The sequence below is a fragment of the Lynx canadensis genome, chromosome A1 (assembly GCF_007474595.2).
Source record: "Lynx canadensis isolate LIC74 chromosome A1, mLynCan4.pri.v2, whole genome shotgun sequence".
NCBI classification, from domain to species: domain Eukaryota; kingdom Metazoa; phylum Chordata; class Mammalia; order Carnivora; family Felidae; genus Lynx; species Lynx canadensis.
The window spans coordinates 232,971,579-232,999,384 of NC_044303.2; the positions used below are offsets into that span (position 1 = coordinate 232,971,579).

At 46.5% G+C, this 27,806-nt stretch overlaps 1 protein-coding gene across 1 annotated transcript in view; it reads left to right on the top strand.

Moving 5' to 3' along the window:
- Window positions 1–27,806, top strand: part of SEMA5A (semaphorin 5A) — a 477,201-nt gene that overhangs the window by 299,113 nt on the left and 150,282 nt on the right. The window contains exons 7-8 of the mRNA XM_030332665.1: window positions 10,433–10,531; window positions 12,450–12,663. Of these exons, the coding sequence (XP_030188525.1) occupies window positions 10,433–10,531; window positions 12,450–12,663 (313 nt within the window). The remainder of the gene's footprint in view (window positions 1–10,432; window positions 10,532–12,449; window positions 12,664–27,806) is intronic.

Sequence of the window (27,806 nt, forward strand, 5' to 3'; positions counted from 1 at the left end):
TCAGAAATTATGAGGTTTCTTTATAAATTCATCTTAACCTATGTATAAAATAAACTCCTTCTCTCTCTCTGTCTGCTACCCACCCCTTCTCTTTCCATGTGAAAATTTGCATCCCCAAGTTTCTAAGGAAAGAGCAGTTGAATATCACACACACACACACAATGCTTGTTTTGTTTGTTTGTTTGTTTATTTATTTATTTATTTATTTTGAGAGAGAACACAAGCAGGGGAGGGGCAGAGAGAGAATCCCAAGCAGGCTCCCCACTGTTAGTGCGGAGCCCCAGGGCAGGGCTCAAACCCATGAACCGGGAGATCATGACCTGAGCCAAAATCAGGAGTCCGATGCTTACTTGACTAAGCCATCCAGGTGCCCCTGGAAAGAGCAGTTTATAGCCAAGGTTGGAAATGCGTTTCTTGAGCAACTGTGCACGGGGTAGACCTGCTTCCACACAGTTGGCGGGCTCAATAAAAGTAGAGTTCCTTCATCCAAGGAAATCTGTTTCTGAGAAAGTTACACCGCATCATCTCGAGGAAATTCTCTTGCAGCTGGTACATGGGCTCATTATGTCTCGTTCTGACAGTGATGGTCTTACTTTATGGGAGTACGGTCCTTTCCAATGTGAATCACACTCTGTGTTAGAGGGAAGAACAGATACACAAAGAACAGCAAGAAAGGTTCCCTATGCCAATGTGATCCCAGAGCCAAGAGCTTGGGGAAAATGTGGCGAATGGAGTGAGCACTGTTAAAAGATCGTCACACTGTCTGTACTTGGATAAGACTGTTATGCACTTTATTTTACCCATTTGCATTGCCCATTTCTCTGTCTTTCAAGTTAACGGTTTTGAGAGTCAGACATGGAGGGCAGTCTTAACGAACTTAATCATTGGGTTTTCCAAAACTTGAATAACCAGGAAGAAGGAAGAGGGGAAGGAAGACAATGCAATCTTAGCCAGGGAAATGCTTGGAGACGAAGAAAAAGAAAGAAGGCAGAAATTTCCAGGGGCACCTGGGGGGCTCGCTAAGTTACACATCCGACTTCCACTCAGGTCATGATCGCACGGTCCATGGATTCAAGCCCTGCATTGGGCTCTGTGCTGACACCTCAGAGCCTGGAGCCTGCTTTGGATTCTGTCTGTCTGTCTGTTTGTCTGTCTCTTTCTGCCACTCCCCTGCTCATGCTCTGTCTTTTTCTGTCTGAAAAATAAATAAACATTAAAAAATTAAAAAAAAAAATAAGTGTCCTTCCCTTCTTTGGCCGTAAGTCTCCTTGTGTTCCTTATGTGTTTAAGGATTATTAATGTAGCCAACGTTTCTTTCTGCTTATAGTCTATGTGTCAATAATTTTATAAGAATCAATGTGGTAGCCTTTTCCTAGCAGGTCATTACTACTCAGAGTGAAAAACTGCTTCTGCTGAGTCAAAACTGACCCATGTTTTGCCTTAAGCTATGGCCACTTGGTTGTTTGGTCATGAGGTTGGAAATGAGGCAAGTGACAATCAGAAACAGAGGGGAAAGGCCATCTTTCCTTCCATTAGGTGATGGGCACTTGATTGACATGAGGGATCAATCATTCCTACCCTCAGCTGAGTTTTCTGAAACACAGAAGACAAGTGAGTGAAGGGAACATTGTCAAATAAAACCAGACCTTCAAGCTCCGTATGTTTCTGGTTTTAATAGGTTAAAAACAATGGCACCTCTCAGTAGTTGTAAATTGATTGAAACGGCATTTGTGGATGGCATTTTTTAAGACTGTCTTAACACAGATGAAGATGAGTTTCACCTGCCAGGACTCGAGGGGAGCTCGCACGCTCTCGTGCGTTGTACTAAGTGTATTAATGGGCCCGAACACACTTGTGCACAACCTGTGCTCAGCTGGAATGGAATTCGGTTGTGTAGCCGACCCGTGTGCAGTAAAAGTTCACGTGCGAAAAATAACGTGATGGGCGCGTCGAGGCACCAGCCTAAGCGGCCCTGGAGGGGGGATCTTTGGATGGGGAGAGCAGAAGGAGGGACATCCAGCCTTCCTGTCCTCCTTTACTTGCTCATTTTTCTCATTTAGCAGTACTCGTACTTTTTTTTTTTTTAATGTTTATTTCTGAGAAAGAGAGAGAGAGAGCGGGGGAGGGGCAGAGAGGGAGGGAGACACAGAATCCGAAGCAGGGTCCAGGTTCTGAGCTGTCAACACAGAGCCCGACGCAGGGCTCGAACCCGCAAACTGTGAGGTCCTGAGATCTGAGTCAAAGTCAGACACTTCACTGGCGGAGCCACCCGGGCGCCCCTCTGGTAACCAAACTGGGCCACACGGGAGCCCTCTGGTACTTTCTTAAAGTGGCACCTGACACAGCAGCCATCGGGTGAGAGCCCGGAGCCCAGCTGCTGGACACAGAAGAGAAGGAAGTAGGACACTTCCTATATGCAAAGGAGCAGCCAGGCTCGTCCCTGAATTCACGACTCAGACAACCCAAATTTCTCTGTTCTTTTTTTTTCCAAGAGAGACCGCCTCTTTTTTGAAAACATTTATTTATTTACTTATATGATTATTTAGAGCATGCACAAGTGGGGGAAGGGCAGAGAGAGGGAGAGAGAGAATCCCAGGCAGGCTCCGAGCTGTTCCAGCTCCAGGGCTGGAACCCATGAACCGTGAGATCACAACCTGAGCTGAAATCGAGAGTCGGCAGCTCAACTAACTGGGCCACCCAGGCATCTCGAAACTTCTGTTCCTGTTCTGACAGTTCAAGAGGCCAGATCAGAAAACATTTTCACAGAGTCACTTCAGCCACAGCTGTCCCCTTGTCCACGGTTTTGCTTGTGGCAATTTCCATTTCCCACAGCCAATTGTCCCGAAGCAAAGGGTCCTCCTTGTGATCTATCAGAAGGTCAGTAGTGGCCTCACGGCCCGTCACAGCACCTATGGCATTCACCTGCCTTCTTCTTTTTCTGTTTAAGGTTTTTAAATGTTTATTATTTTTGAGAGAGACAGAGAATGGGGGAGGGGCAGAGAGAGAGAGAGACAGAATTGGAAGCAGGCTCCAGGCTCTGACCTGTCAGCACAGAGCCCGATGAGGCGCTCGAACCCACGAACCGTGAGATCGTGACCTGAGTTGAGGTTGGACGCTGAACCGGCTGAGCCACCCAGGCGCCCCTCCCTTCCCTTCTTTTCATCACGTAGGCATCTCACCATCCACAGAAGAAGGGAGGTTGTAACACAGTAAGATATTTTGAGGGAGAGAGAGCGAGAGCCCACATTCACAAAACTTGTACTACGGTGTATTACTATAATTGTGTTTTGTTATTTGTTGCTGTAACCTCTCACCGTGCCTAGCTTCCAGATGAAACTCTATCACAGCTGTGACCGTATAGGAAAACTCATACTATATATAGACAGGGCTTGGTACTAACCGTGATTTCAGGCATCCACTGGGGGGTCTTGGAAAGTGTCCTCATGGATGAAGGAGGCCTGTTGTCACATCTATTTGGAGGAGTGGAATTCAGGCTTTTCTAAATAGCCCTGAGTTTAGAAATGAGAATTCAGCGATTTCGTATTTTTTGTTTGTGCACGGTGTTATGACAACTCACACAGAATTACAAAGTTTCCCTTCTCCCCAAAATGAAAAGAATAATGCAAAATGTGACATCTAGAAAATGAGAAAAATGCCAGCCATTTGGAGTGAATGCATGTTTGTTTTCTCTCTCCCCTAACAGTGGTCTGTGCAGCATGGTTTATACACAGCCGGCATGCCAGGCGCGGGAGGGGGGCTGAGCTGCGGGGCGGTGGGAACATTCCTCAGCTGGCTACAGGGCAGGGGAGAAGAAAGGTGACCCATTTCCCCGCCTCCCGGTACTGCTGGGACCCACACGGGCACCATTTCACATGTAGTCCGTTCAACTGACCGTTCATGGACGGAGGTCAAGAAAATGTCACCAAATCTTTGATTCAGGCCCATTTAGAAGAGAAAGCAGGCACTGAGGCCGCCAGTTCTCTGTGAGGTTTGAGTCCAGTTGTACTTGGAAAATTTTCAGGGAGCCTGGGTGGCTCCGTCAGGTAGGCATCTGACTTCTGCTCAGGTTATGATCTCACGGTTCCGTGAATTCGAGCCCCTCATCTGGCTCTGAGCTGACAGCACAGAGCCTTCTTGGGATTCTGTCTTTCTCCCCTTCTCTCCCTCTGCCCCTCCCCTGCTTGTGCTCTCTCTCTCTGTCTCAAATAAACTTAAAATTTTTTCAGCTCACTTTGGGGAAAGAGCATGATGTTACCTACAACGACTCAAACGTTTTCACACAGTGAAAGGAAGAAAAACCCGTTTTTCTGTATTCTAAAATTTTTTAGAATAAAGTCTGTTGTATTACATTCTTTCTCAAATGCCAGTATAGACACTGGCTTCGAGAATTATTTAAATGTCTATCAAACAAATATTATTTTAAACGCAAACAGGCAGTTCTCCCTGCCCTAACACGGGTTCCTCGTCTGTCTGGGGTCACTCCGCAGCCCTTTCCGCCGTGCCCTGTAGGAAATGCACGGGCTGTCGAGGGCGCCAGGAGCTGCTTGGTGTACAAGCCAGAGTTTATAATTCTCAGTTTTCTTGCTCGTGATCTCATCGCAGTACTTTGAACACCAAGTTCCTAGGATTACTTAGTGGGAGAGTTTTGATTGGAGTCCAGGGCTCTGTGTATGGTTCTTCCTGTGGTTCCCCTGTGGTTCTATTAGCCACGTTGTCCAGCTGTGCAAGGACTGGAAAGAAAACATGACACCATCGTGCTCAGGAGCCTGGTGGCATGTGGGGGTCGCTTGGACCTTTTCACCCAAAGCACCTGCATTTGGAATTCTTGACCTAAAGCGTGCAGCACACTACAGACCTGAATTTATTCCATATAATTGCTGCAAAAATTGAGGATTCTTTGGGTGAGATGCTAACAACCTGTATAGGTCCTGTGCAGCAAGTTTGGGTTTTTTTAAGTTGAGGTGTCCCCAACAAGTTTTGTGTGGAGTTAGTTCAGTTGAAAACAGTCACGTATGTAAATATATGCATAATAAATACACTTTCATTTGTCAATACCTTATGTATTATGTAGCATACAATAGATATGTTAATATATATCCATATACAAATGTGTCTATTTATATCTGTATGCTTGTAGGTATGTACATCTCGATTTAAAAATATAGATATGTTGGCATCCATATATTTATTTAAATTTCTGTGGGCACCTGGGTGGCTCATTCGGTTGAGCACCCGACTCTTCATTTCAGCTCAGGTTGTGATCTCATGGCTTGTGAGATCAAGCTCCATGTCAGGCTCTGTGCTCACAGTGCAGAGCCTGCTTGGGACTCTCTCCCTTTCTCTCTGACCCTTCCCTGCTCATGCTCTCTCTCTCTCTCTCTCTCTCTCTCTCTCTCTCTCTCAAAATAAATAAGCTTTTAAACTTCTGTAATCTGTATGCAGCTATATACATATATAATACATGTGTATCTTATACACATATGTCTTACATATATGTCTCATACCCACATGTATGTATACACACACACACACACACATCTGATTGGATGATGCAATTTCTCAAGATCCAACTGGTCATCGTGACTTTCAATAAATGTACATTGAACATGAGAGGCACGTGCAGTTCCTATCAATTACTCTTTGGCACTCTGGATGCTTGCAAAGGTGATACATCACTAAGAGAGACATTCTGCTTTCAGTGGGAGCGCTGTGATTAGCATAAATGCTGCCAGGCTCCAGGCCTCACCCTCCACCCCTAGTATCGATGGGCCGGCCGTGGGCTGGGGATTGCTGAGACGTCCACCCTGTTTATAGGTCATCTTTCTACACGGTTACGTTCTTTCTTCAAGCAGAACATACCCCTTGGGGAAAAAATGATGAACTCTGTAAGGAAAAACCAGTTAATTCATTGAGAAAATGGTCCTAAACCGTGTGTTTGCTGTCCTGGGGTCGGGGCCGTAGGTCCTTGAGACCAAGTGGGCATTGGCCTGCCGCCATCTTGAAAGCTCTTCCAATGAGTCAGCAACTATGCATCCCAGCTCTCAATTCAAATAAGAATTGCTTTGAAGTCAAGGACAGGTTGACCCGCCTGCGGGATCACAGGCACACATGGGTTGCTTAATGTTCAAGTGTTATTATCAAAGTGTAGATTGATGACCCTCCTTATCAACAACAGAAGCCATGCGGCAGGCTGCGAGCATCCTTGGAAATCAGCACTGTGGCTTCTTGGAAAAGCAGAATTCATTTAATTCCCTTAAACCACGTTTGTAATACAGAAATGGGATAAAAAGAAACAATTCTTAGATGAGAAAAGGAAACTCGAAGAAATTTAGATGAGTCGATTTACAAGACAAACCTGTAACAGGATCTCCTAACAGGACTTCTACATCAAGCCTGCACTTTAAAACAAGCAGTATTTCTAGAACATTTAAATAACCCACGAAATGGCCAGGCGTGTACCTGTTACCCACAAGGCGATCCACTGGGAAGGAGATTTTCCACAGGGGAATTTGAGTCTTAGGCTCGGCTGCAGCAGGACATTGATTATGGAGAGCCCGGCACTCGGGCCATTTCCTTTCCTTGGTAATTCTGACTTTCTGATTCCTAAATTTATCTGCTGCTTAGAAGCTAAGTACCTTTACTTTCTTCCATTCCTGTATTTTCTACATTTCTCTTTTGTCTAAACTTACACCAGTTTCTCTTAAAAAAATTGTCTTGAATGCATTATTTGTTTAGGGTTCACATCCAACCTGCTCCTAGAATCAGCTGAATCAGTCTGTGAATTAAACATGAGGTGACTTTTAAGGGAGTTCAAGCAGGGAGGCTGTGAGCTGAGCTGAGCTGAGCCAGACTTCGGGCAAATGAGTTCAGCTCTTGACACATAAGAAGAAACACAGAAGTACACATGCCTCCAAAAATTCCTCTTATGGGACACAATGGGCAAACGACCTTGTCCTAGCCTCGCTGGTGATAATGCAAACCTCCTCCTCCCTCCGCCTCTCCTCCTCCATCTGGTGCATCCCAGCGTGATCCTGAGCTCATCTAGAACATTACCCTCGTCGGGTCCCATTTACAGTGCAAGGCTGGGTCTGTCCTCCATCCTTGAGAAAAAGACCGTGCAGACATCCATGTCCGATCGTCCTGGTCCTTGGCATCTTTCTCCCTCCTGCCTTGCATCCTCACTGAGCAGGGGAGCCCACGGGCACGTGACCATTCTGAGACAGTAGAGCCCCCAAGCACCCTCTCACATTCTTACGGGAACAGGCTTGTTACGATTCTCTGTTCCAGTTGAAATAATATGGCGCCACCCCCACCATTTGCTTTTTTCTAAGATTTACAAAAAGTAGGAGTTGGATTTGTCCTGCCCCTCTGGCGTACTTCTGCAGGCTGGTTATCCCATTCCCTAACCTGCTTCATCAAGGCTGTGATGGGCCTTCATGAATGATAATGACCTCCAGTCCTTTCTTCACTTTGTCTCTCTTTTGGAAGATAAAGATAAACATCCATTTGTTATCATGATTGTTTCCCTTCCCATAATTGGAGGCACTTGCTTTCTCTCCACCCTGTCTGTAGGCATCCTCTTTCAGTCGGGATCTTGGAATAACGTACCCTTGGCTGTGTTCACGGCTGTAGGACTGCTTCTGGCACATTCTACCTTGTGTCAGTCTCTTGCTTTAAACGGCCACAGACTCCTTCTTGAAAGAATTCTAAAAGCACAGCAAAGAACAAATAAAATCCTCACCTGTGTCCATTGTTTGTAATTTTCCATCTCATATTGATTACAGTGTCAGGTTTGCGTCTGTTTCATCTGCTAGGGCATCAAACCCTCCCAGCCCGTGTTCTCCAAAGTTATTTTTGTCTGTTTGTTTTCGTTTTTGTTTGGTTTTTTGGAGTCTCCCTCAGACATGCTTAGGCTTCAGTTTTTCACGCTTGTCTTTGCACACTCCCGTGCCCCTGTGCTGTCTGATGTGGGCGGTCCCCTGCACCCCTCCTCTGCCTCTTCCCTGTGGTCCCTGAGCCTAGGAATGGAGAACCATGTGACTCTTTGGAGTCTTGTTTTGTTCTTTCCCTTTAGAACTCTCTGCCCTTTCCTTGGTCATAAAAACAGAACAGAACAGAACAAGCCTCTTCCCCGTCTGACATACCTTTCTCAGTTACCCAATTTACTGCCTCCTGTTTATACTCCTTGATTCTTCTGATACTCAACTTAGGTCTTTCACTATTTTTTTTTTTCCCCTCAAGGGGTGTCCAGATTAGCAGCTGGTGATCGTTTGCTACCACTGCTAGTAATGGTCTTAGGAGAGTTACCTACCCTTGACATTTCACTTTACATTTAGAGAGGAGATCCCAAAACTTAGCTCTTTTCAATGTCATGGTGACCAGGCCAACAAGCAGCCTTAGTTATGGCAAATCAACACCCCGTGGAGACTGGGGTTCCATTTGATCGGAGAGGGCATTGCTGTGCCAACAAACGCAGGGCTTCTTTTTTATAAATTTTTTTTTTCAGCGTTTTTATTTATTTTTGGGACAGAGAGAGACAGAGCATGAACGGGGGAGGGGCAGAGAGAGAGGGAGACATAGCATCGGAAACAGGCTCCAGGCTCCGAGCCATCAGCCCAGAGCCCGACGCGGGGCTCGAACTCACGGACCGCGAGATTGTGACCTGGCTGAAGTCGGACGCTTAGCCGACTGTGCCACCCAGGCGCCCCTATATTGTTTTTTAAGGTTTACTTATTTTTGAAAGAGAGAAAGAGATAGGGTTTGAGCAGGGTAGGGACAGAGAGAGAGGGAGACACAGAATCGGAAGCAGGCTCCAGCCTCCGAGCCATCGGCCCAGAGCCCGACGCGGGGCTCGAACTCCTGGACCGCGAGATCGTGACCTGGCTGAAGTCGGACGCTTAGCCGACTGCGCCACCCAGGCGCAAACGCAGGGCTTCTTACGTGGGGCAGCGCGTGATTCAAACCGTCCTGGATCGCGCAGCATCTGCTCTGTCCACCCGGTTGGTTCCTCACCACGTCCTGTTGGTTCGCTGCATCCTGGCTTTGCACCTTCACACTTCCGCCCGGTCCAGGCCCTGAATGACCGGACGCCCAATTAAGGAAGCGGTTTCCTGGCCTGCCTCCCGAACGGTAGTCTCCCTATCTCGCGTTTAGCTTCCACATTGATTCCTGAGTGGTCCTTCAACCGCAGACGTTGGGTCAAGGTCAGACTGCAAGCAGTGCCAGCTCACGAGGCGTCCCTTCACCTTCCGGGTAAAATCCACATTCATGAGGCACAACTGGCCCGTGTCTGGCTCCCCAGATTGTGTGTTACCTCTTCCATCTGCAATGAAAGTGCCACACTTTGTCTAGCCACGGCGCCTGGTCACGGTCCCCTCCCACTGCCTGGAGTGTCTTTTTTTCCCCCTTAGGTCAGCAAAATCCTCCAAGTGTCAGATGGCGCTTCCTCCAGGAAGCCTCACTGAATTCTATTCTTCCTTTAAAACTTACATTAGATGTCACCTCCCTTGGGGAGGCTTCCTACGTTTCTTCCCTTCCCCTCCCCTCTGCAGGTAGTAACATATTGTTCTATGGAAAGCTCTATATTAGTTGTTATGGCCCTGTATGTTCATTTTGTGCTAAGTGCTTAGATTGTGACCTCTGGCACATGTCTGCCAGAGGGCATCTAATCAGTAAATGCTTGCTGAATGAATGAAGGGCTTTGTAGCTCAGAAGTGCATGCACTATTATGACCGTGCCCGGGATTTTCTATGCATGTTTTGCAAGCACGAAACATATTCAACTCCCGGTCGACACCCAGTGTGGGGTTTCTGCTGGGCAGCCTTTCCTTCTTAGTTACATTTTTACTTTTGCATAAAGAATCAAAACTATTTACAGATTCTCACCATGTATGTAACAACGGTTTGAAAACTTGATGTAAAACTTGTTGCAATTTGTATCCAGAGTTTCACATGTGACCCTTCCCTTTGGAGAAGCATCTGTAACTTTTTTTTTTTTTTCAAAGTTCTGGAGAAGTTTTCTAGGACACTGTTTCATGAGCAGTGTCTCATAGCTTCCTTTTATTTATTCTCCTAACACATGTCAAAGGTGATTTAAGGTTTGCAGTGTTAACAGGTACAATTCGAAATGAAACCACATTCATCAGAAGACACATGGTTTGAGCTTTTAATTGAATGTATATTTATCTTCATAAATGTCTTCTATTGAACAAGTAGTGTGCAGGTAACGAAGGTCAGATTATTTAGCAGTTTTGTTGTCATTTTTTGGTCAATATCTAAAAGGTTTTTTGTTTGTTTTCTTTTTCTCTTTAGTGGTTAATTATCATTTAATTTGTTAGCTGATCAGAATATATTCAGATTAACCATTCCTTTCGTGTTCAGGACTTGTTAACATGTTTCTTGTGATTTTTTTTTTTTTTTTTTTTTCTTCTCAGGAGGAATGTCAGAACTACATCCGGGTGCTTTTGGTGGGTGGCGACCGGTTATTTACCTGTGGGACCAATGCTTTCACGCCTGTCTGCACCAACCGCTCGGTAGGTGTTCATTTTGAGCGTTGACAGAATTTAATACTGGGAAAATCCAAACATTCTGTTAAAACTGTAGTTTTACATGTATGTCTATTCCCTAAGGAGTCAGTTTTTAATTAAAAAATATATTTTTCGAACTCAATGTTCAATGTATTGATTTATTACTAATCACATCGTCTATTATATAAAGAGCTGAACATAACTATAACTTGTTTAATTAAATTTAAATATGTTTCTAAACTGCTTCTATCAGCTATATATCCCCACCAGTGATCCTGAACACAAATCCTCAACATGTTCTTCATTTATCTTGATTTATTATAGAGATACTGCTAAGTATATAAAAGGGCCTTAAGGGGCGCCTGGGTGGCGCAGTCGGTTGAGCGTCCGACTTCAGCCAGGTCACAATCTCGCGGTCCGTGAGTTCAAGCCCCGCGTCAGGCTCTGGGCTGATGGCTTAGAGCCTGGAGCCTGTTTCCGATTCTGTGTCTCCCTCTCTCTCTGCCCCTCCCCCGTTCATGCTCTGTCTCTCTCTGTCCCAAAAATAAATAAACGTTGAAAAAAAAAATTAAAAAAAAAAAAAAAGGGGGCCTTAAAATCATAATCCAAAGGAAGAAAATAGAATTTACAAGTTGGATGAGAGCAACGTCAAAAAACATTAAAATAAGCAAACAAACGAATGAAGCCCTAGGCAAAGTGAAGTTCCAACCTGTCCTTTTCCTTTTTCTTTCAACCTGTCCTGTGACAGAGGAATTTCTAGCACCCGTGTCTTACACCTGTAAGTCAGAGCACATGGGCAGTCTTCCTAGTTGGAGATATTGGTCTGGTGTTCCACAGGGAGCATAATGAAGAATTACCATGATGTTAATTTCCTGGTCACACAACTCCTCTCAAAGCCTGAATTTATTCATCTGCAGTATTTCCAAGCTAGCATTCAGTTATTGGAAATATAGGGAGGACGACAAGGAGGATCACAGGGGGAGCCCCCAGTATCACACCCTGTTCTAAACGCTTTACACCTACTCGGTTATGGAACCCTGACATCTACCCCATGTGGTGGTTGTCCTTTGGTCCCTGTTGTCCTAGGAAATTTTCTCGTTCAATGATTGGTTGGGAATCCAGCATCCGAGAAGCTGGGTTCAGAGCCAATGGCCTGCAAGACACAGAGTTGTCTGTCCGAAAACTGACATAGTAGAGTCTTGGAAATTGGGGCTATGGGGTACAAAATAGCACGCACCCTTACCTGTGAGCACAGTTTGGGGCTATTCATAACGTTTGAATTCACTTATAGTGATACATTTGTGCTTAATGTTTATTGTGGTTTCTATTTATATAAATACTGAAATTTGCTTCATTAAAGTGGAAAGATCTGCAGTGCCCATGCATTATAAACAGAACCCACACACAGAAGTTTTTTTTTTTTTTTTTTTAATTTTTTTTTTCAACATTTATTTTTGGGACAGAGAGAGACAGAGCATGAACAGGGGACGGGCAGAGAGAGAGGGAGACACAGAATCCGAAACAGGCTCCAGGCTCCAAGCCATCAGCCCAGAGCCTGACGCGGGGCTCGAACTCACGGACCGCGAGATCGTGACCTGGCTGAAGTCGGACGCTTAACCGACTGCGCCACCCAGGCGCCCCCACACACAGAAGTCTTAACTTGGTATTTGTGAATTCAGTGGCACCCTGTCCAGCCAGTCTGAGGGGACAGTGAGGGAGATGACGGGTGGATTCTCTGTCCACGTCCTCCGCCGGATGTTGCCATCAGCACGGGAGTGCGAACATTTGTCGTGTCTTACCCTGAGCCCCAGAGAGTTTGTTGCACCATGCCTTATTTGCAGTTCAGGAGGACCTAATCCATTAACACAATTAAAGGGCTTTCACGAGCGATAATTGGTTTCCTCTGTCTTGCCCTTGCCCGTAGTTGAGCAACCTGACCGAGATCCATGATCAGATCAGCGGCATGGCCCGCTGTCCCTACAGTCCCCAGCACAATTCCACGGCTCTTCTCACGGCCGGCGGGGAGCTCTACGCTGCAACGGCCATGGACTTTCCCGGACGGGATCCTGCCATTTACCGAAGTCTGGGCATCTTACCTCCTCTCCGCACGGCACAGTACAACTCCAAATGGCTTAATGGTGAGTGTTACCGGCACGGCTGATTCCCCGCCTCCTTCGCCTGTAATGCCTGGTTACTTCATGCTTTGAAAGCAAACTCACAGCTTCTGAAGACAAACGATTTCTTCATTTTCTTTTTTAAACGTTTATTTATTTTGAGAGAGAGGAAGCGAGAACGTCAGAGAGCGAGGGAGAGGGAGAATGAATCCCGACAGCCTCCATGCGCCGTCAGCACAGAGCGCGACGTGAGGCTCGATCTCATGAACTGTGAGATCATGACCGGAGCCAAAATCAGGAGTCAGTTGCTCAGCTGTACCACCCAGGCGCCAGTTTCTTCATTTTCTAAAGAAACCAAATATAACTTGTTTTGTACATCTGTGTGGAAGGGCATTGTATGTGGCTCTGTAGTAGGAGGAGGGAAGAGATACGCTCAACACCGTGGACCAGAATAATGGGGCTAATGGTGACATGACTGTTCATGGGCCTTAGGCTGCTTTTTAGGCTATTGTTTGAAGTTCAAGAAATTTGATGTTGTATCAGAGATATCTGTACATCCATATACATTCTTTCTTAACTTATCATAAATGTGAAAAAGGGGAGTTACAAGCATTTTATGGAATTTTCAGACACCGTGTAAGAGAATGCGTTTGGCCACACGTGGCTCCAAAGAGCTTGATCGATGTCAGAAAAAAGGCTGTCAAGTCACACAAATAGAACTCTGGGGTAGGTGTCTTCAGAGTTCCTTCCCTCAGTGGCTCGAGAGTCAGTAAGCACCCCAGCCTCGTCACTGATGTGTCCCTGCCGTCCAGTGTTCCGTGTGGTCCTCGGGCTGGCTCCGCTGGGGGTGGATGGGTAGTCAGCACTCCATTTTCAGGCACTGCATACAGATATGACGATATCCAGTAGGAGAAGAGGCCGTATCCCTTGTGTCTTGTCTTTTCCTTTCCTTTCCTTTCCTTTCTTTTCTTTTCTTTTCTTTTCTGCAAAACCAGAAACCCCTAGAAGACGCTAGAAGATGTCCTTTCAATCCTGGAATAGAAGAAGTTGGTCACCTCCTCACTAAGCAGAGAGAAGGTGCTACCAACCATCTGAATAGAGGTTGACCTCGTACAGTGTCCTCATGTGTGCCAGCTGAAATTCATCCTTCTGTATGTGTGTATGTTCATGTGTCACTGTGACCACACTCACACACACACACACACACACACACACACACAGTGTTAAATGGATAGATCCATGTACCACCTGTCATCCCTCTGACAGTTTGTACGAAGACAAAGTTTTGAGCTTACCATTATACTTTTTCTTATTTTGAGCTTTCGAGTTCTATGAAGATTTACTGGCCTTTTGTCAAGTACAAGCAAATTATGGGGACCAGAATTTCCCAACCTCCGCACTATTGACATCTTGGAACAGATCATTCTTTGATGTGTGTGTGGTGGGAGGCTGTCCTCGTTATCAGAAGGTGGTCCTCAGTATCTCTGGCTGATAACCCACTAGATGCAATAGCATTCCCTCCCCCCACCTCATTGTGCCAATAAAAAAAGTTCCAGAACTTTCCAAATCTCTCTTGGCGGGGTGGTGCCTGTGGTTGAGAATCACCGGCTTAGGCTCATTATTTATGTGTATTTATGTGTACATGTGTATACAAACAGGACGCAAGCATTTTGCCAAATAATGTAGTCAAACCAACCATCAATTTGCCTTTAAAGAACCCCCTTGTAGAAAAGAGAACGTCCTCATCAACTTTCTCCAGTAATTTGAATGTGCTTCCAGTAATGTGCTTCCGGAGGGCAACATGAGTTGTTTTCCTAAACTGAAGCCGTAACTAGCTTTTCTTCATTAACATTATTTTTGTTGAACTGGTTTCAGTCCCCTTCAGGCCCTGAAGCTTTCATCTGTGGAGCTTAAAGTTCCTCTTTCTAGTCACTTGTTGATTTTTCTGGCCAAGCAAAGTTTCCAGTGAAAAATCAAAATTACCTGCCCCCAACCAAAGGCACTGTAATTAGAGTTCATTCAAAATAAAGTAAAAAGTAATCAGGAATACCATCTACCGTCTCTCTTTTTTTCCCCCCAAAAGTGACCCCCTGAAGAATATCCTGGAAACATAATTCAGGTCACGGCACGAGTTACAAACATTGGCTGTTCCTTTGCACGTGACTCAGATACCCACTGGCCGATCAGATGGTCAGATTCTGTCAATGTCTGGGCGGAACCCTTTCTGTCTGAACGTCAGGTGACCTGAGAAGGGCAGCGGGGGACCTAACTGCTTACCATAGTCACTGTGGGCACACTGTCATTATTTGTCGAACATACTGAGTAATGTTTTGGGTTCCTCAAATGTGCTGCTGTTTATACGTGATCTAGTCCAACAACTGCAGCGATGGAAAATAAGTCCGAGGTAAACATGGTAGAACTGTCCCTCAGCCCACCTGCTCATCTTCGTCCCCGGGACACCGAATGGTCTGCTGCCCTCAGCTCCACCCACCCCCACCCACCCGCCAAGGAAGGCCCCCCCTCTCGGGGCAGAGAGCAGAGAGTTCCTGCGTGTTGAGTGTTGCTTCCATCTCCTGTGTCCTGTTGGGGCACTGCCACCTTCTACTGAACCCCAAGATGTTGTTTCTACTCCTGGTTGACCCTGGTTTTCTGCTCCGACTGACCTTTCATCCAAGATAGATTCTGGCCCTTAACGGCACACAGTTCTGCGTCTGTCCCCACACTGAGCCTGGATATAGGGACATCTGTCCTCACTGGCCTGCCTGGAATCCATACTTTACATCCCGTCTTCTCCTTCCTTCTTGACCAGACACCCTTGTCTCATTTCTTTTCCGCTGTGTTCCAGAGTGATTTTCCTTCTTCATTTGAGATCGTTGCTGTACCTGTTATCCCTTCCTTTTTTCGTTGTTTTTTTGTTTTTTGTTTTTGCTATCGCCTTTGATTTCTTCCTCTCTAGGGAGGACTTCCATCTTTTTATCAAACAAGCTGAAAACAGAGTTAGTGCTGCCATATCAAGAAGGGGTCCTATTTCCGGTTGTGATTTTAGGGACCCGTTCAGTGAGGCTCTTACATTCGTCTCCAGAGTTTTCAGCTGATTGAGAATCAAGGCATGGAGGGGACAAATGGAGATCAGAGGTTTGGATTTACTTGCACGAGTGGTGAGCGGGTGTGCTGGGAAACCCAGAGCTGGTGTGCTCGGTGGAGAATGTACAGACCACGACCTGCCCGCTGAGGAGGCACAAGCCTCTCACGCGGGGTTGGCAGGCAGCTCCCTCCACATCCAAGCTCCCACTTTGGGGCGTGGGAATCCCGGGGCCTTTTGACTGAAGATGCGGTTTCGTGATGCTCACTCACAGAAGTAAAGCAACAGGGCTTATGACTTACACATCTCAGACGGTCACTCCACTAACAGCTACTCACATATGATGATAACCAGAGCTCGTTTCTTTGTTTTAGAGATTCTTCGGTTTGGGCCAACATTTTTGCTTGGAGAGAGAGAAGGGTCTCAGCAGACGAGGTGTGGAAGATAGATAGTACCTATTAACTATGATCGGCACAATTTTTGTGTTCAGATTCGGTGCTGGGGATCAATTTGTGCCCAGGACCACTTGCCCACACACAGACGGGGCCCTTTCCATAGTTCAGCTAGTTACTTTATATTGGGAAAACTTGGTGGTCTTCGAAGACTTGGGGAGGGGACCCTTCCTTGCCTCTTCCAGCTCTGGTGGCCCCAGGTATCCCTCGGCTTAGGACCACATCACTCCAGTCTTTGCCTCTGGGTTCACATGGTCTTGTCTCTGTGTATCTTTGCGTCTTCACTTGGCCGTCTTCATGTAAGAACCGGTCGTACTGGATTAGGGGCCCCCATACTCCAGTGTGACCTCATCTCAACTAATCCTATCTATCATGACCCTGTTTCCAAGTAAGATCACATTTACAGGTACTGTAGGTGAAGACTTCCAACATTTCTTTTTTGGGGGGAGGGGCGGATCCTATTCAAGCTCTAACGGTGCCCTGATCAGGAAATGCTCAAATGTTGACATCTTAAGCTCCTGCACCTTATTTCTGATGGGAGTCCTACCTCTCCGTCTGTGCTAGGGGTGGGTACATCCTCTGCCCGCTCCTTAGTCTCCTTGACTAAGCACACAGTGCTGTCTTTGCTTTACCGAAGGCACAGCTGTTTGTCATCTGTCTCTTCTTTGCGTCCACTTGCACCTTCTCTGTCCACGGTGCCTCTCTCCTCCATCCCATGATCTCTGGGGCAGGAGTGCCCCCTCCTAGGCAGCATTCTGAAATGGATTGGATCTCGCTTATTCTGAGTCGGAACTATTCCCTCCTAGGACTGTAGTGAAGTCTTAACAGAAACAAGTGCACTGACGCTCCGGTCTAAGCACACAGGCACAAAGGATGTTCTTTAGGATTTCAGGACACGTAGACAGAGCACAACAGGCCAGGGACCTTTGGCCACCCAGCCTCTCAGGAACCTCTGTGCTTCAGGGTTTATCTTCAGCCAGCTGGTGACATTGGGCTGTCCAGGCTCACTTCCTGCCAGGATACAAGGAGCCCTGAGTAAGGACCCACCAAGCCTCGAATGTCCCCAGGGACCTAGCACAAGCACCTGCTATAGTTCCAGCAATTTTCCTTGAGCAAGTTAAGCCCCTTGGATCAAATACCAGAGTTCCAGATACAGTTTCCTATTACACCCCCAACACTGTGAGTGTACCCCAATGAAGGGGTGTCTTAGCTGCACCCCTGCACCTGTGCAACAGGTCCCGGCTGGTGAGACGTTCTCTCAGCAAGGGCTGGCGTGGAGCAGGGGAGCTGGCTGGCTACGGACACTTTCACCCGGTTTGCCTCTTCTCTCTTTCACAACCTGTGTGGTCCGGCTGCACCTGCTCTTTCTGCCCCGACTCCTCCTACTTCCTCCATGTGCACGGTTGGTGTCCTTGAGGGGCAAGTGTGAAGGGTGTGCCTTCCTCACCACGTTCCTTCGCACACGCTACCCATGCAGTCCTCCCTTCCCTTGCCTCCTCCCAGATCCTGGCCCCTCTTAGCTCTAGTTAGAGTTTCGGTTGGACCTCCCATCCCTTCTTGGCATTACGCAGGACTGTGTTGGAGCTCTCGGACATTCTCCTGCCAGAAACCCACAGAGTCCCATTCCACCTGCAGAGAAGGCCGAAGCCCGACCCGTGGCCTCCTGTTTCCTGTGTCCTCGCTCCTTCCCCCCGCTTGCTCCCTCTGTTTTGGCCTCTTAAATGTTGCAACGTGCCGCTGGCTCTCTGCTCTTTCCCAGAGATCCGCGAAGAGCCAGAGAATAAACATCTCAAGCTTTGCAGTCACCCTTGTCCCCATTGGAGCTTTTCAGTTCTGTCCTCATCGCAGCCATTGCCAGTGCTTACCTGATCACAGGTGGCTGCGTGCTCATAATACTTTATTTATAGTTAGTGGGTAGGATTGGCCGGAAGACTAGTCTGCTGGCTCCTGTTCTATCTAGAAAGCTCTTTACCCCCCAAGATCCAGCTGGCCAACTGGCTTAGCTCCTTCCAGTCTTTGCTCAGATGGGGTTCTCTATGGGACGTCCCCCGCTCACTTTATTTGAAGTGATGCTCTCTCCCATCTTGCCCGCTTTGTCCCCCTTAACACGCTCAGCTTTTATCCTTAACTCTTATGCCGTTTAGTGCTTGTCTCCTTCCTCCCCTAGAATGGAGGTTCCCCAATGGCTGGGCTAATGTGTTTTGTTCACTGATGTGTCCTGCATGCTTTCAACAGTGCTTGGCACATAGTAAACACCGTAAATTTTTTTTCTTATTTGAGAGCGAGAGAGCAAGGAAGGGGCAGAGGGGGAAAGAGAATCTTAAGCAGGCTTCAGCACAGAGCCTGACGCGGGCTTGATCTCACGACCCACGACTGTGAGATCGTGACCTGAGCCAAAATCAAGAGCCTCAACTGACTGAGCCACCTGGGTGCCCCGACACCCATAAATATTTTTTAAATGAATGAATTCTTGGATGAGTCATTGGCTTCTGTGTCCACCCCTCACCCCCAAGTTTCTGAATTGCTCAAGCGCAGGAATGATATGTGGGCCATCTTTGTGCCCTGGGGTATCTCACTTTGTGCTTGAAACACAGTTGATGCCCTGTTAGTATTTGTTGAATGATTGGGAGAGAAGCGCGTTTCAAAATAGTAGAAATAGGAATGATGTTGTTACCCCATGGGAACATGCCGTGCGACTTGTAACCCAGAATTAAAAAAAAAAAAATAGATTTGTATGTTTGAAACTGATTCAGTCCCAAACATTTGAGAAAACTCTTCCTTTGTCTCTCATTTAGACACTCATTTTCAACCATTATTTATTCAGTCAGTTGTCAGAGGCAAAGCGATCAATTGGATGGTGTTCTGGAGGAATTTGAAGCATTGAGTTATGTGTGTGGTAATGAATGTAAGTTTCAACATCAGATTTATCCCCTCGTGCCCAAATCTCTCTTAGAACAAATTTATGTGTTTAGAGAAAGACCTTAACAGCTTTGATGCATTAAAATACTAATCGTTAATAACGCTTATTAAATGATTACCGTAAGGAAGGATGGTAAATGTTTAATGGTCAATGACTAAAATAGAGAAGCTGTAAAACTTGCCTTTAAGAAATTGGCAATGAAATTGGGGAAACAGTAAACGTATGAAAAGGGGGAAAATGAAATTTTCAAATTAATAGCATGCCAATTGAGTTTGTGGGTTCCAAGGGAACTATATGCTTTCATATAGAAAAAAAAAAAAAAACCTTGGTAAGAACTTGGAAAAACTAATTCCTAAATGAGCCTTGGAGCACCTGGGTGACTCAGTAGGCTGAACATCAGACTCTTGAGTTCGTCTCAAGTCATGATCACAGGGTATTGGGATCAAGCCCCAAGTTGGGCTCTTCACTAACAGTGGGGAGCCTGCTTGGAATTTTCTCTCTCTCCCTCTCTCTCTGCCCCTCCCCCACTCCCTCTCTCTCTCTCTCTCTCTCTCACAAAAGCAAACAAACAAATAAATAAGCCTCAATAACTCAGCATGGACACCTACATGGACCTATCTTATTAGCACTCGGTGACCCTCGCGTTGTCCTTCTCTGGGGGGAGGTGCTTGCCTGTCTGTGGGGTTGCCCGGATGAGATCCGCAGCTCCTTCTATTTCTGTGGACTCCAACCATGACCTCATGTGGAAGCAGACGGGCCTGACATCACAGGACTTCCCATCTTAACAATGTCATTTCATAGGAGCTTTTATGTTTCTAGCCAACAAAACACTTTTTGTAACAGCTTTAACTTTTCCTGGTTCGAAATAGTCCTTTAATGATGTTCTTCACCCATTAAATAGACTGTTTGAGGTCCTTAAAATACAATGATTAACCTCCTAATGATTAAGGATAATCTACTTGGAGGGAGAAAATCCCCTCTGTGCCGAACTCGAAGAGAAATTGTTTCTCCTAACCGCGAAGACAGGTGCCTATAGAGGACCTCAGCGCTTTACTCTGGGACCAGATGCCGCGTCTCCGAGAGCCAGGCATGGCCAGGTCAGAGTGACTCTTTTGGGCTCGTCCTGGGGACAGTGAGTTTGCTTTTGGCAGTGTCTCCACAGCAGAGTCCCTGAGGGTGTGAATCATCTGCTCTAGGGGCTCCCTGGATGGACAACATTTGCTTGAGCAGGAAACTCATAAATGGAAGCAGCGTTCACAGAACAAGCCCAAAAAAGACAAGTGGAGCCTAGGGATGAAATACAGTTGTGTAGGAAAAGTAAAGTCTTTTTTTTAATTATTTTTTTTAATGTTTATTCATCTTTGAGAGATGGAGACAGAGTGCAAGCGGGGGAGGGGCAGAGAGAAGAAGACACAGAATCAGAGGCAGGCTCCAGGCTCCGAGCTGTCAGCACAGACCCTGACACGGGGCTCGAACTCACGAACCGTGAGATCATGACCCGAGCCCAAGTTGGACGCTTAACCAACTGAGCCCCCCGGGCGTCCCAGTAAAGTCTTTATCAAGGAAAAGAAGCTTAGTAAAGCCAGAACAGAAATCACGATTGTATAGTCAAGAGTCTACCCTCATATTACGCAAGCATCTGGCTAAAGCCTGTCACCTAGCGTGTGACATTGCAGCTGCTAGAGGACGATGAGTAGTGGGCTTAGAGCACACGGGCAGTAGGGTGACATGTGAGCCAGTGCAATTAGAGCACGCAGGCCGTCAGGTGACATGTGACCCAGCGCGATGAGCTGCCTTTTCTAACTGGTGAGACGTCAGGTCGATTGCCCATCTCATGTGGGGTGCAGGTATATTGGAAATAGTGTGGTGAACACAAAGGGTTGATTATCTTCATGGGGTTACGGCGGCTGTAACTTGTCAGGTAGAAGGGAGACGACGTTGTTGGTATTTTACAGAGGAGCAAGTGGGGGTCAGAGGGACCAGCCCCCCGAACCAGAGCCACGCTGTTGATGTGTCCACGAGCCAGGATTTGAAAACAGACCCACGCCAGAGCTGACATCCTCTGCCCTCCACATTTAATCCACACCCTAGGAAACACCAACGTCATAACCTGCCTCCGCGTCTCTCCCGATGTCCACATTTTTATGCACACAAGAGGGATAGGAGGACCCAAGGAAGGTTGGGAGGGGTTCCTGATTGCTAAAAACTTAAGAAAGGAGATGAGGTGAATGGGGATTATTAAACTCAAGCAGAAGAGTCTGTGACGTATTTTCAAACAGTCTTTTATGGGCACAAAAGTTTAAGTGACATGAAGGAATCTGTTCTTCTGCGGCTCTTTGAAAGCAGTGTCGTGCTCTGATGGGTCTCTGTGCTGAATGCCGGAAAGTAGGGGAGCGCCGGCTCCCTTCCGTCTTGTGGGGACAGCTCTGTATTTGCCAGTCAGTCATTTGGACTTTCCAGTGTACACATTTCAGAAGAGAATGGATGAACGAACCCTTCTCTCCCCTGCCAAGGTATGTTTTGGCCAAAGGCACCAACTGTATACACTAAGTCATATGGAGACCTGCACTAAACGAAACACAAATCCACACAGAGCAATTCCGTCCCATTATAGAGAATACAACGGGTACAGAAAATGCTAGTGCTTACGTAACCAGGTGGGAAGGTGGTTCACTGTATTGTCTACAGATCATGAACAGTTTCCTTGCAACAGTCGTGGATCACTCCTGGCGTGATTATAACATCACTCCCTGTCCCTCTCAAAAGTGCTCCCGTTTGACTCATAAGTCATATGGTCATCCTGTTTATAAGATCCCCAGGTCTGTGTATTTCGGCAAATCTGCCTCCATATTATTCTGTTAAACTCTTTGTATGCACTCAGTGGCTTCTCACCTTTTTATAATCCACTGCTACGTATTGGATGGTTGACTCTGTGCTCTGGGTTTCTGCCCTGCCCTGGCCCGTGTCAGCTCAGGAGACAAAGACCACGCCGTCATTCAAGTATACGCGTTCTAACTGCACGCTCTTATAGCCCGGTGTCTTCCTCCAGGGAGCTCTCACCGGTTTTTCTCTTTAAAACTATTTTATTAAGCATTACAATTAAGCATTAAAATATTTCTAAGATCTTTGTTTTTTATTTAATGTTTTTTTTTTTTTATTTAATGTTTATTTTTGAGAGAGAGAGAGAGAGAGCTGGGGAGGGGCAGAGAGAGCGAGACAGTATGAGTGGGGGAAGGACAGAGACAGAGGGAGACACAGAATCCGAAGCAGGCTCCAGGCTCCCAGCTGTCCGCACAGAGCCCGACGCGGGGCTCGAACTCACGAACCGTGAGATCTTGACCTGAGCCAAAGTCGGGCACTTAACCGACTGAGCCACCCAGGTGCCCCAAAGATCTTTAAATTCAAGTTAATATCCCAGTTTTTAAAAATTCTGAAGTTTTCATTCACGATTCTTCAGGTGAAAGGATCCATTCCTAAGAGAAGCGGACCGCCGCTTTGACTGTAATCAGGAGAAAATGAACTTGGTAGATTGAAACTTGCTGCTTGGAAAGTGTTCAGAAATCCATATTCGCACAGTCAGTCTGAACGAATCGAGCCTAGGAGCGTGTGATGTGGCAGATGCTTCGAGGAGAAGGGCTGCGGAGGCTTGGTGCTTAGAACGGAGTGAAGAACACTCAAGGGTGTCTGTGTCCCTTGGAGCGAGAGCATGGAGACCAGAGCCAGTTAAGGAAGCCCCTGCAGATGTCCAGGGAGAGTTCCGGGAGAGTCCTGGGTGCAGCTGACCGCGGAGGGTTCCAAGAGCATCCTGGGTGCAGATGTCCGGGGAGAGTTCCTCGAGAGTCCTGGGCTGGCGGGCTGCCTGCTCACGGGGAGGGAGCAGATCTTTGGGGAGAGACGGCCCAGGTCCCCGTGCTATTAGCTGCTCTTGTGTGACTCCACAAACCCACAGAAATAACACATTTGCAGCAGGTCATATTCCCCTTGAAGAAAGAAGGAATCAAGTTTGCTGGAACCACGTTTCTAGTTTTAGGCAATGCTTTTCCTCCTGCCAGGTGCTCAGTGACTGAAGGAGCTGGGGATCCGGGGCTCACTTTGCTCTCAGTGACCACCAAGGACACGCTGCCACCACGGGACACACACGGGAGAGTGGGTCATGAACTTCTCTTTCAAACCCCTCGGTGCCTCTCCAGTGGCAGTTGAAATGCAGACTGGGTTTGGGTTTGCTGGGTCGCTGTCCTGTCTCCTGATTCCTTCATCCCAACACTGGTCCATCCCGTTCCTGGCTGCTCTGAGGGTCCTCTCTCAGTGGCTGTCTCTCCAGCTCTTGGCCTGGTGTCCCCTCCCAGCCCGACTTCTGCCTTTTCCCTGGTCCTCTCCTTTCTGACCCTTGAATTCACCCCCATTGTTCTTGTCATCCTTGTGATGACTTGTCGGTCTGTGTTGTTTGTTTCTTCACTCTGTCCCCCAGGGCATGGGCTGTATCTGTCACTTTACCACGTCTACGCACCCAGTGCCCGGCACGGTCCCCCCAGTAGGTGGTATGTGCCTGGTGATGGAGGAATGCTGGCATTCAAGGCTCTGTCTATAGCACCTCGACGTTTCGTGCCAAATCTGCTGATGGGAACAAAGACCCTGATTTGATATACAGAATGCAAAGCTTGCGATATGTTTACCAATATGTGTGTTAATATTAATTTGTGTATTTTATATGTACATGTATATTTATTATATTTTTTATTTACAGATGCAAATGGTGATCTGTATTTTGATGATTAGCCATTAGGCGCTAGGCAGTGGGCATGCATTGCCTTTGGTTCCCCCAGTGATACGTATTGGGCATCGTTAACCACCTTTCTAAAAGGGAGGGAACAGGGTGCTGTTAAATAACTTGGCTAAGTTCACACAGCCAGTAGGTGGAAGTGTTGAGCCATATATACATATGCCTCAATACTATATGTATATACATGTACATGATACACATACACACATCCATACACAGACAGACATGTATTATCTGCCCATCTGTATGTCTGTCTTTTACTGGAAATCTTAGGGAAAGCTTTAGCACCTCAGTGGCTTTTAAACCACACTGTGCTTAATTTCATTTAATTTTAGTTTAATTATCCATGCTTACTAAATACCTAGATGAAATTAGTTTACTCTGGAACACTCTGCAGCACATTTTCATGTAGCTGTAACAAAGGGAGAGGTGCCTAGTAAGAGAGTGTATGGAATTTAGGAATATATATATGAAAATGGTTTGGGTCGTGACTGACCCCCCAAAATCAGGGAATTAAAAATATCTGGCTCACTATGTCATGTCTAAAGATTGTTTCCACTAACTCCTTTTCTTTTTGTGGAATAGCTTGCTATTTTAAAAACTCGACATGGCTTTATGTTTCCTACATTTTGATCACCTGTAAGCTTAGCATTTGCATGTTTGATAATTCATTATCATTATGTGAGGTTCTACTAAATATAAGTTATTAAGAGGGACATCAAAAGTAAATGATGAAATGATGTAGGCATCGTTTATTGGGATCTTACCACATACCAGTCTCTTTAATCCTTGTGGCGAAGTAGGTCTTTTGGGCGCTGAATTGTCATCTAGGATGAAAGAGCATTCCAGATGTCTTTGATCCAGCCCAGGGTTTCAATCTGGGATGGGTAGAGCCACAACCCACATGGGCCCCATGCCCAGGCATTTTCTAGTCTGCCTTGGGCAAGTGTATTGCAAGGTGGCCTTTGATTGAGAAAGGATTTATGATAGATTGTGATTCTAGTAACATTTTTGTAGAGTTGGAAAATCAGAATTCCTGTCTTCCACATCCATTCTCGTCAATGTGGACAAATATTTCTTTTCTTTTTTTCTTTTTTTTTTTTTTTTTTTTTTTTTGAGAGACAGAGATAGGGCATGAGTGGGGGGAGGGGCAGAGAGAGAAGGAGACACAGAATCTGAAGCCGCTGTCGGCACAGAGCTTGACACGGGGCTTGAACTCATGAAACACAAGATCTTGACCTGAGCCGAAGTCGGACGCTTAACTGAATGAGCCACCCAGGTGCCCCAAGAAATATTTCTGTATGAAGAAACTGCTAATGATCTGGTCACTCCTGAACGTGAGGCACCTCCAGCCTGATGCAGTAGGTGTTGCAATAGAAAGAATATAGAAAGGAAGGATCCATATTGACGTTCAGCATCTGATTTTACATGGTCCAGATCTTCTCGAAAATGTTGAAGCTTTTGTTCTTCTCATTACTCATGTTTATTCTATTATGAATCTCTTCTCTTACCCCTATCTACATGGCCACTAATAAGTAAACGTAGAAAATAAAAGTCCTGTTATCAGGAACCATATCTCCTCTTGCGACGTGACAGATTTTGTAACATGCTCTGTAATCCGTAACTCAGTATGTTTTCTAAACATGAGAAAGAAACCAGCTCCTCCATGCATAGATTTATGGTAAGCTGACATATACTCATGTCGGTTTTTTTCTGAATTAGCAGCACACCTACTATTCGTGTAGAGCTCTAATGACAGTAAAGAATAAAGGACCGCTCAGATCTCTCTTTCACGCACTCACATTCATTGTAGACAAGAAGGCAGGGCCTGATTTATGACTTGTTCAGTTCACTCAGGAGCGACAGATCACTGGTTTGTGGTGAATTGCATTTTAACAAGAGACAGAACTCAAATGATGGGAGGGAAACAATGTGCATCTTGTTGTAGCGCCTGGTGAGATTCAAACATCCCCTGCCTCCAGATTGATATCTGCAAAGGGGAGAGAGACGTGGCTGTCTGTCTAACAACGGTCCCTGCTTTTGTATTGTTTTTGGAGAAGGGCAGGATGCTGGCCGAGTTTCAAGGGGCTCTGCTTTCCAGGAGACGGGGCTTCCTGATCTGACGGCAGTTCACACGGTCAGGGACCCATCCCCATCCTGAAGGACCACTGCAGGACGGCAGGATGCGTCTCCAAGTGTCACTTAGCTCCTTGACTAAATTGACCCGCAGCCTCTGCTGGGTTAGAGAACACACTGAACACAGGTTCTTCCCCAGTTTCCTGGCGGGAAATAATGCGTTCGAACATTTCTGTCTAAAATGCGCTCTGTCATCCTATCGCAGAATTGTTTCAGGGTGGTTTGGAGGGACGGGGGAGGTTCTCTGTGGGAAGGGGAGACTGTGGGCCAGTCTGCATGGTGCTACCCAGTCTTCCCCTCCGAGCAGAAATCTGAGCGACGTGGTCCAGTGGGGCAGACTATGAACGTGGCCTCGATGCCCCAACAGGCACTCGCGGGCTCTCTGGGGCGGTGGTGGTGCCATCTGAAATAGCATCTCTGGAGCCGGACAAACGCCTCCCAGCAGGATTCTTGCTTAATAAGCCCTTGGATTGTTGGCTCCTTCCTCCTGCTTTTCCTTCCCTGTGTCATTCCTGATGTCCCTGATAGCTGCAGGGTAAGTTCCATCTGGGCATTTGTCTTTCTGAGAAAACCTGCTCCCCGCTTTGGTTTCTAAAGCATTTTCCAGAACACTAACTTTTATTCTTGAATACGGTTAACGCAGAGTCAATTATTCCCTCGCAGCCCATTGTTTTTGTTTGTTTGTTTGTTTGTTTGTTTGTTTGTTTGTTTGTTTCAGTGTAGTGTAATGGTAAGTGCCTACGCTCTGTGGTCAGACTGTCCAGATCCAGGACATAACCCCCCACCCCATGCCCATCGCTAGTTGTGTGAGCTTGGACAGATTACCAAGGAGTAATAACACAGCACCTACCTCTATGGTTTTTGTGAGTTGAATGAGCAGAGGAGTATGAAGAACCGAGCATAGAGCCTGGCATGGGAGCCTTAGCATTCTGTAGCTGTTTTTTAAGATTAATAGACTCAACCTTGACTGGAAGAAACCATGAAAGATCACTTTTACCTTTGTCTCTTCTCATTTTCTTGCTCAAGTCTTCCTAGGGACATTTACTCTGGTTTCCATTCTGTTTTGCCCAGTAGCAGGAGTAGGTCTCCGTGAGGGTGTTTTCATAAATCCTGTGGACTTTGCCCAACCTCATCCACATGTGTTAGTAACTGTGGCCCTAGACTGGACACATCCGGTCCTCCACCTTCTTTCTTTGTTTTCTCCATTTTATTTATCTTTTAAGTTTATTTATTTATTTATTTTGAGAAAGAGAGAGAGAGAGAGAGAGGAAGCATGAGCAGGGAAGAGGCAGAGAGAGAGGGAGAGAGAGAATCCCAAGCAGGCTCCGTACCGTCAGCGCAAAGCCCGAGGCAGGGCTTGAACTCATGAGCCGTGAGATCATGACCTGAGCCGAAACCAAGAGTCAGACGCTTAACTGACTGAGCCACCGAGGCGCCCCTGTTTTCTCCATTTTAGATAAGCTTTGTGGTCCTTGTTGTTGATGATGATGATCGGGACGATGTTTTTTTTTTTTGTTTTGTTTTTAGTACAACGATCAAACTGTACCACCTGGTTGGAGTGCCTGGGTACAGGACGTGTTCTGAAACGATTTAGTCTTCCCTTTCGAATTAAACATATAGGTGAATGTTTTCTTCAGAAACCAAATACAGTTTGGCACTTGTTGCATATCTTTGCTTTTGGGGTCTCCTTCAATGAGTAATTCTCTTTTGGAGGCTCGGTGAACACAGATTCAAAAAGCTCCCCAATATTTGGCTGTGTGTTCCCAGAACACCGGTCAGAGATGTGTATCCTCCTGC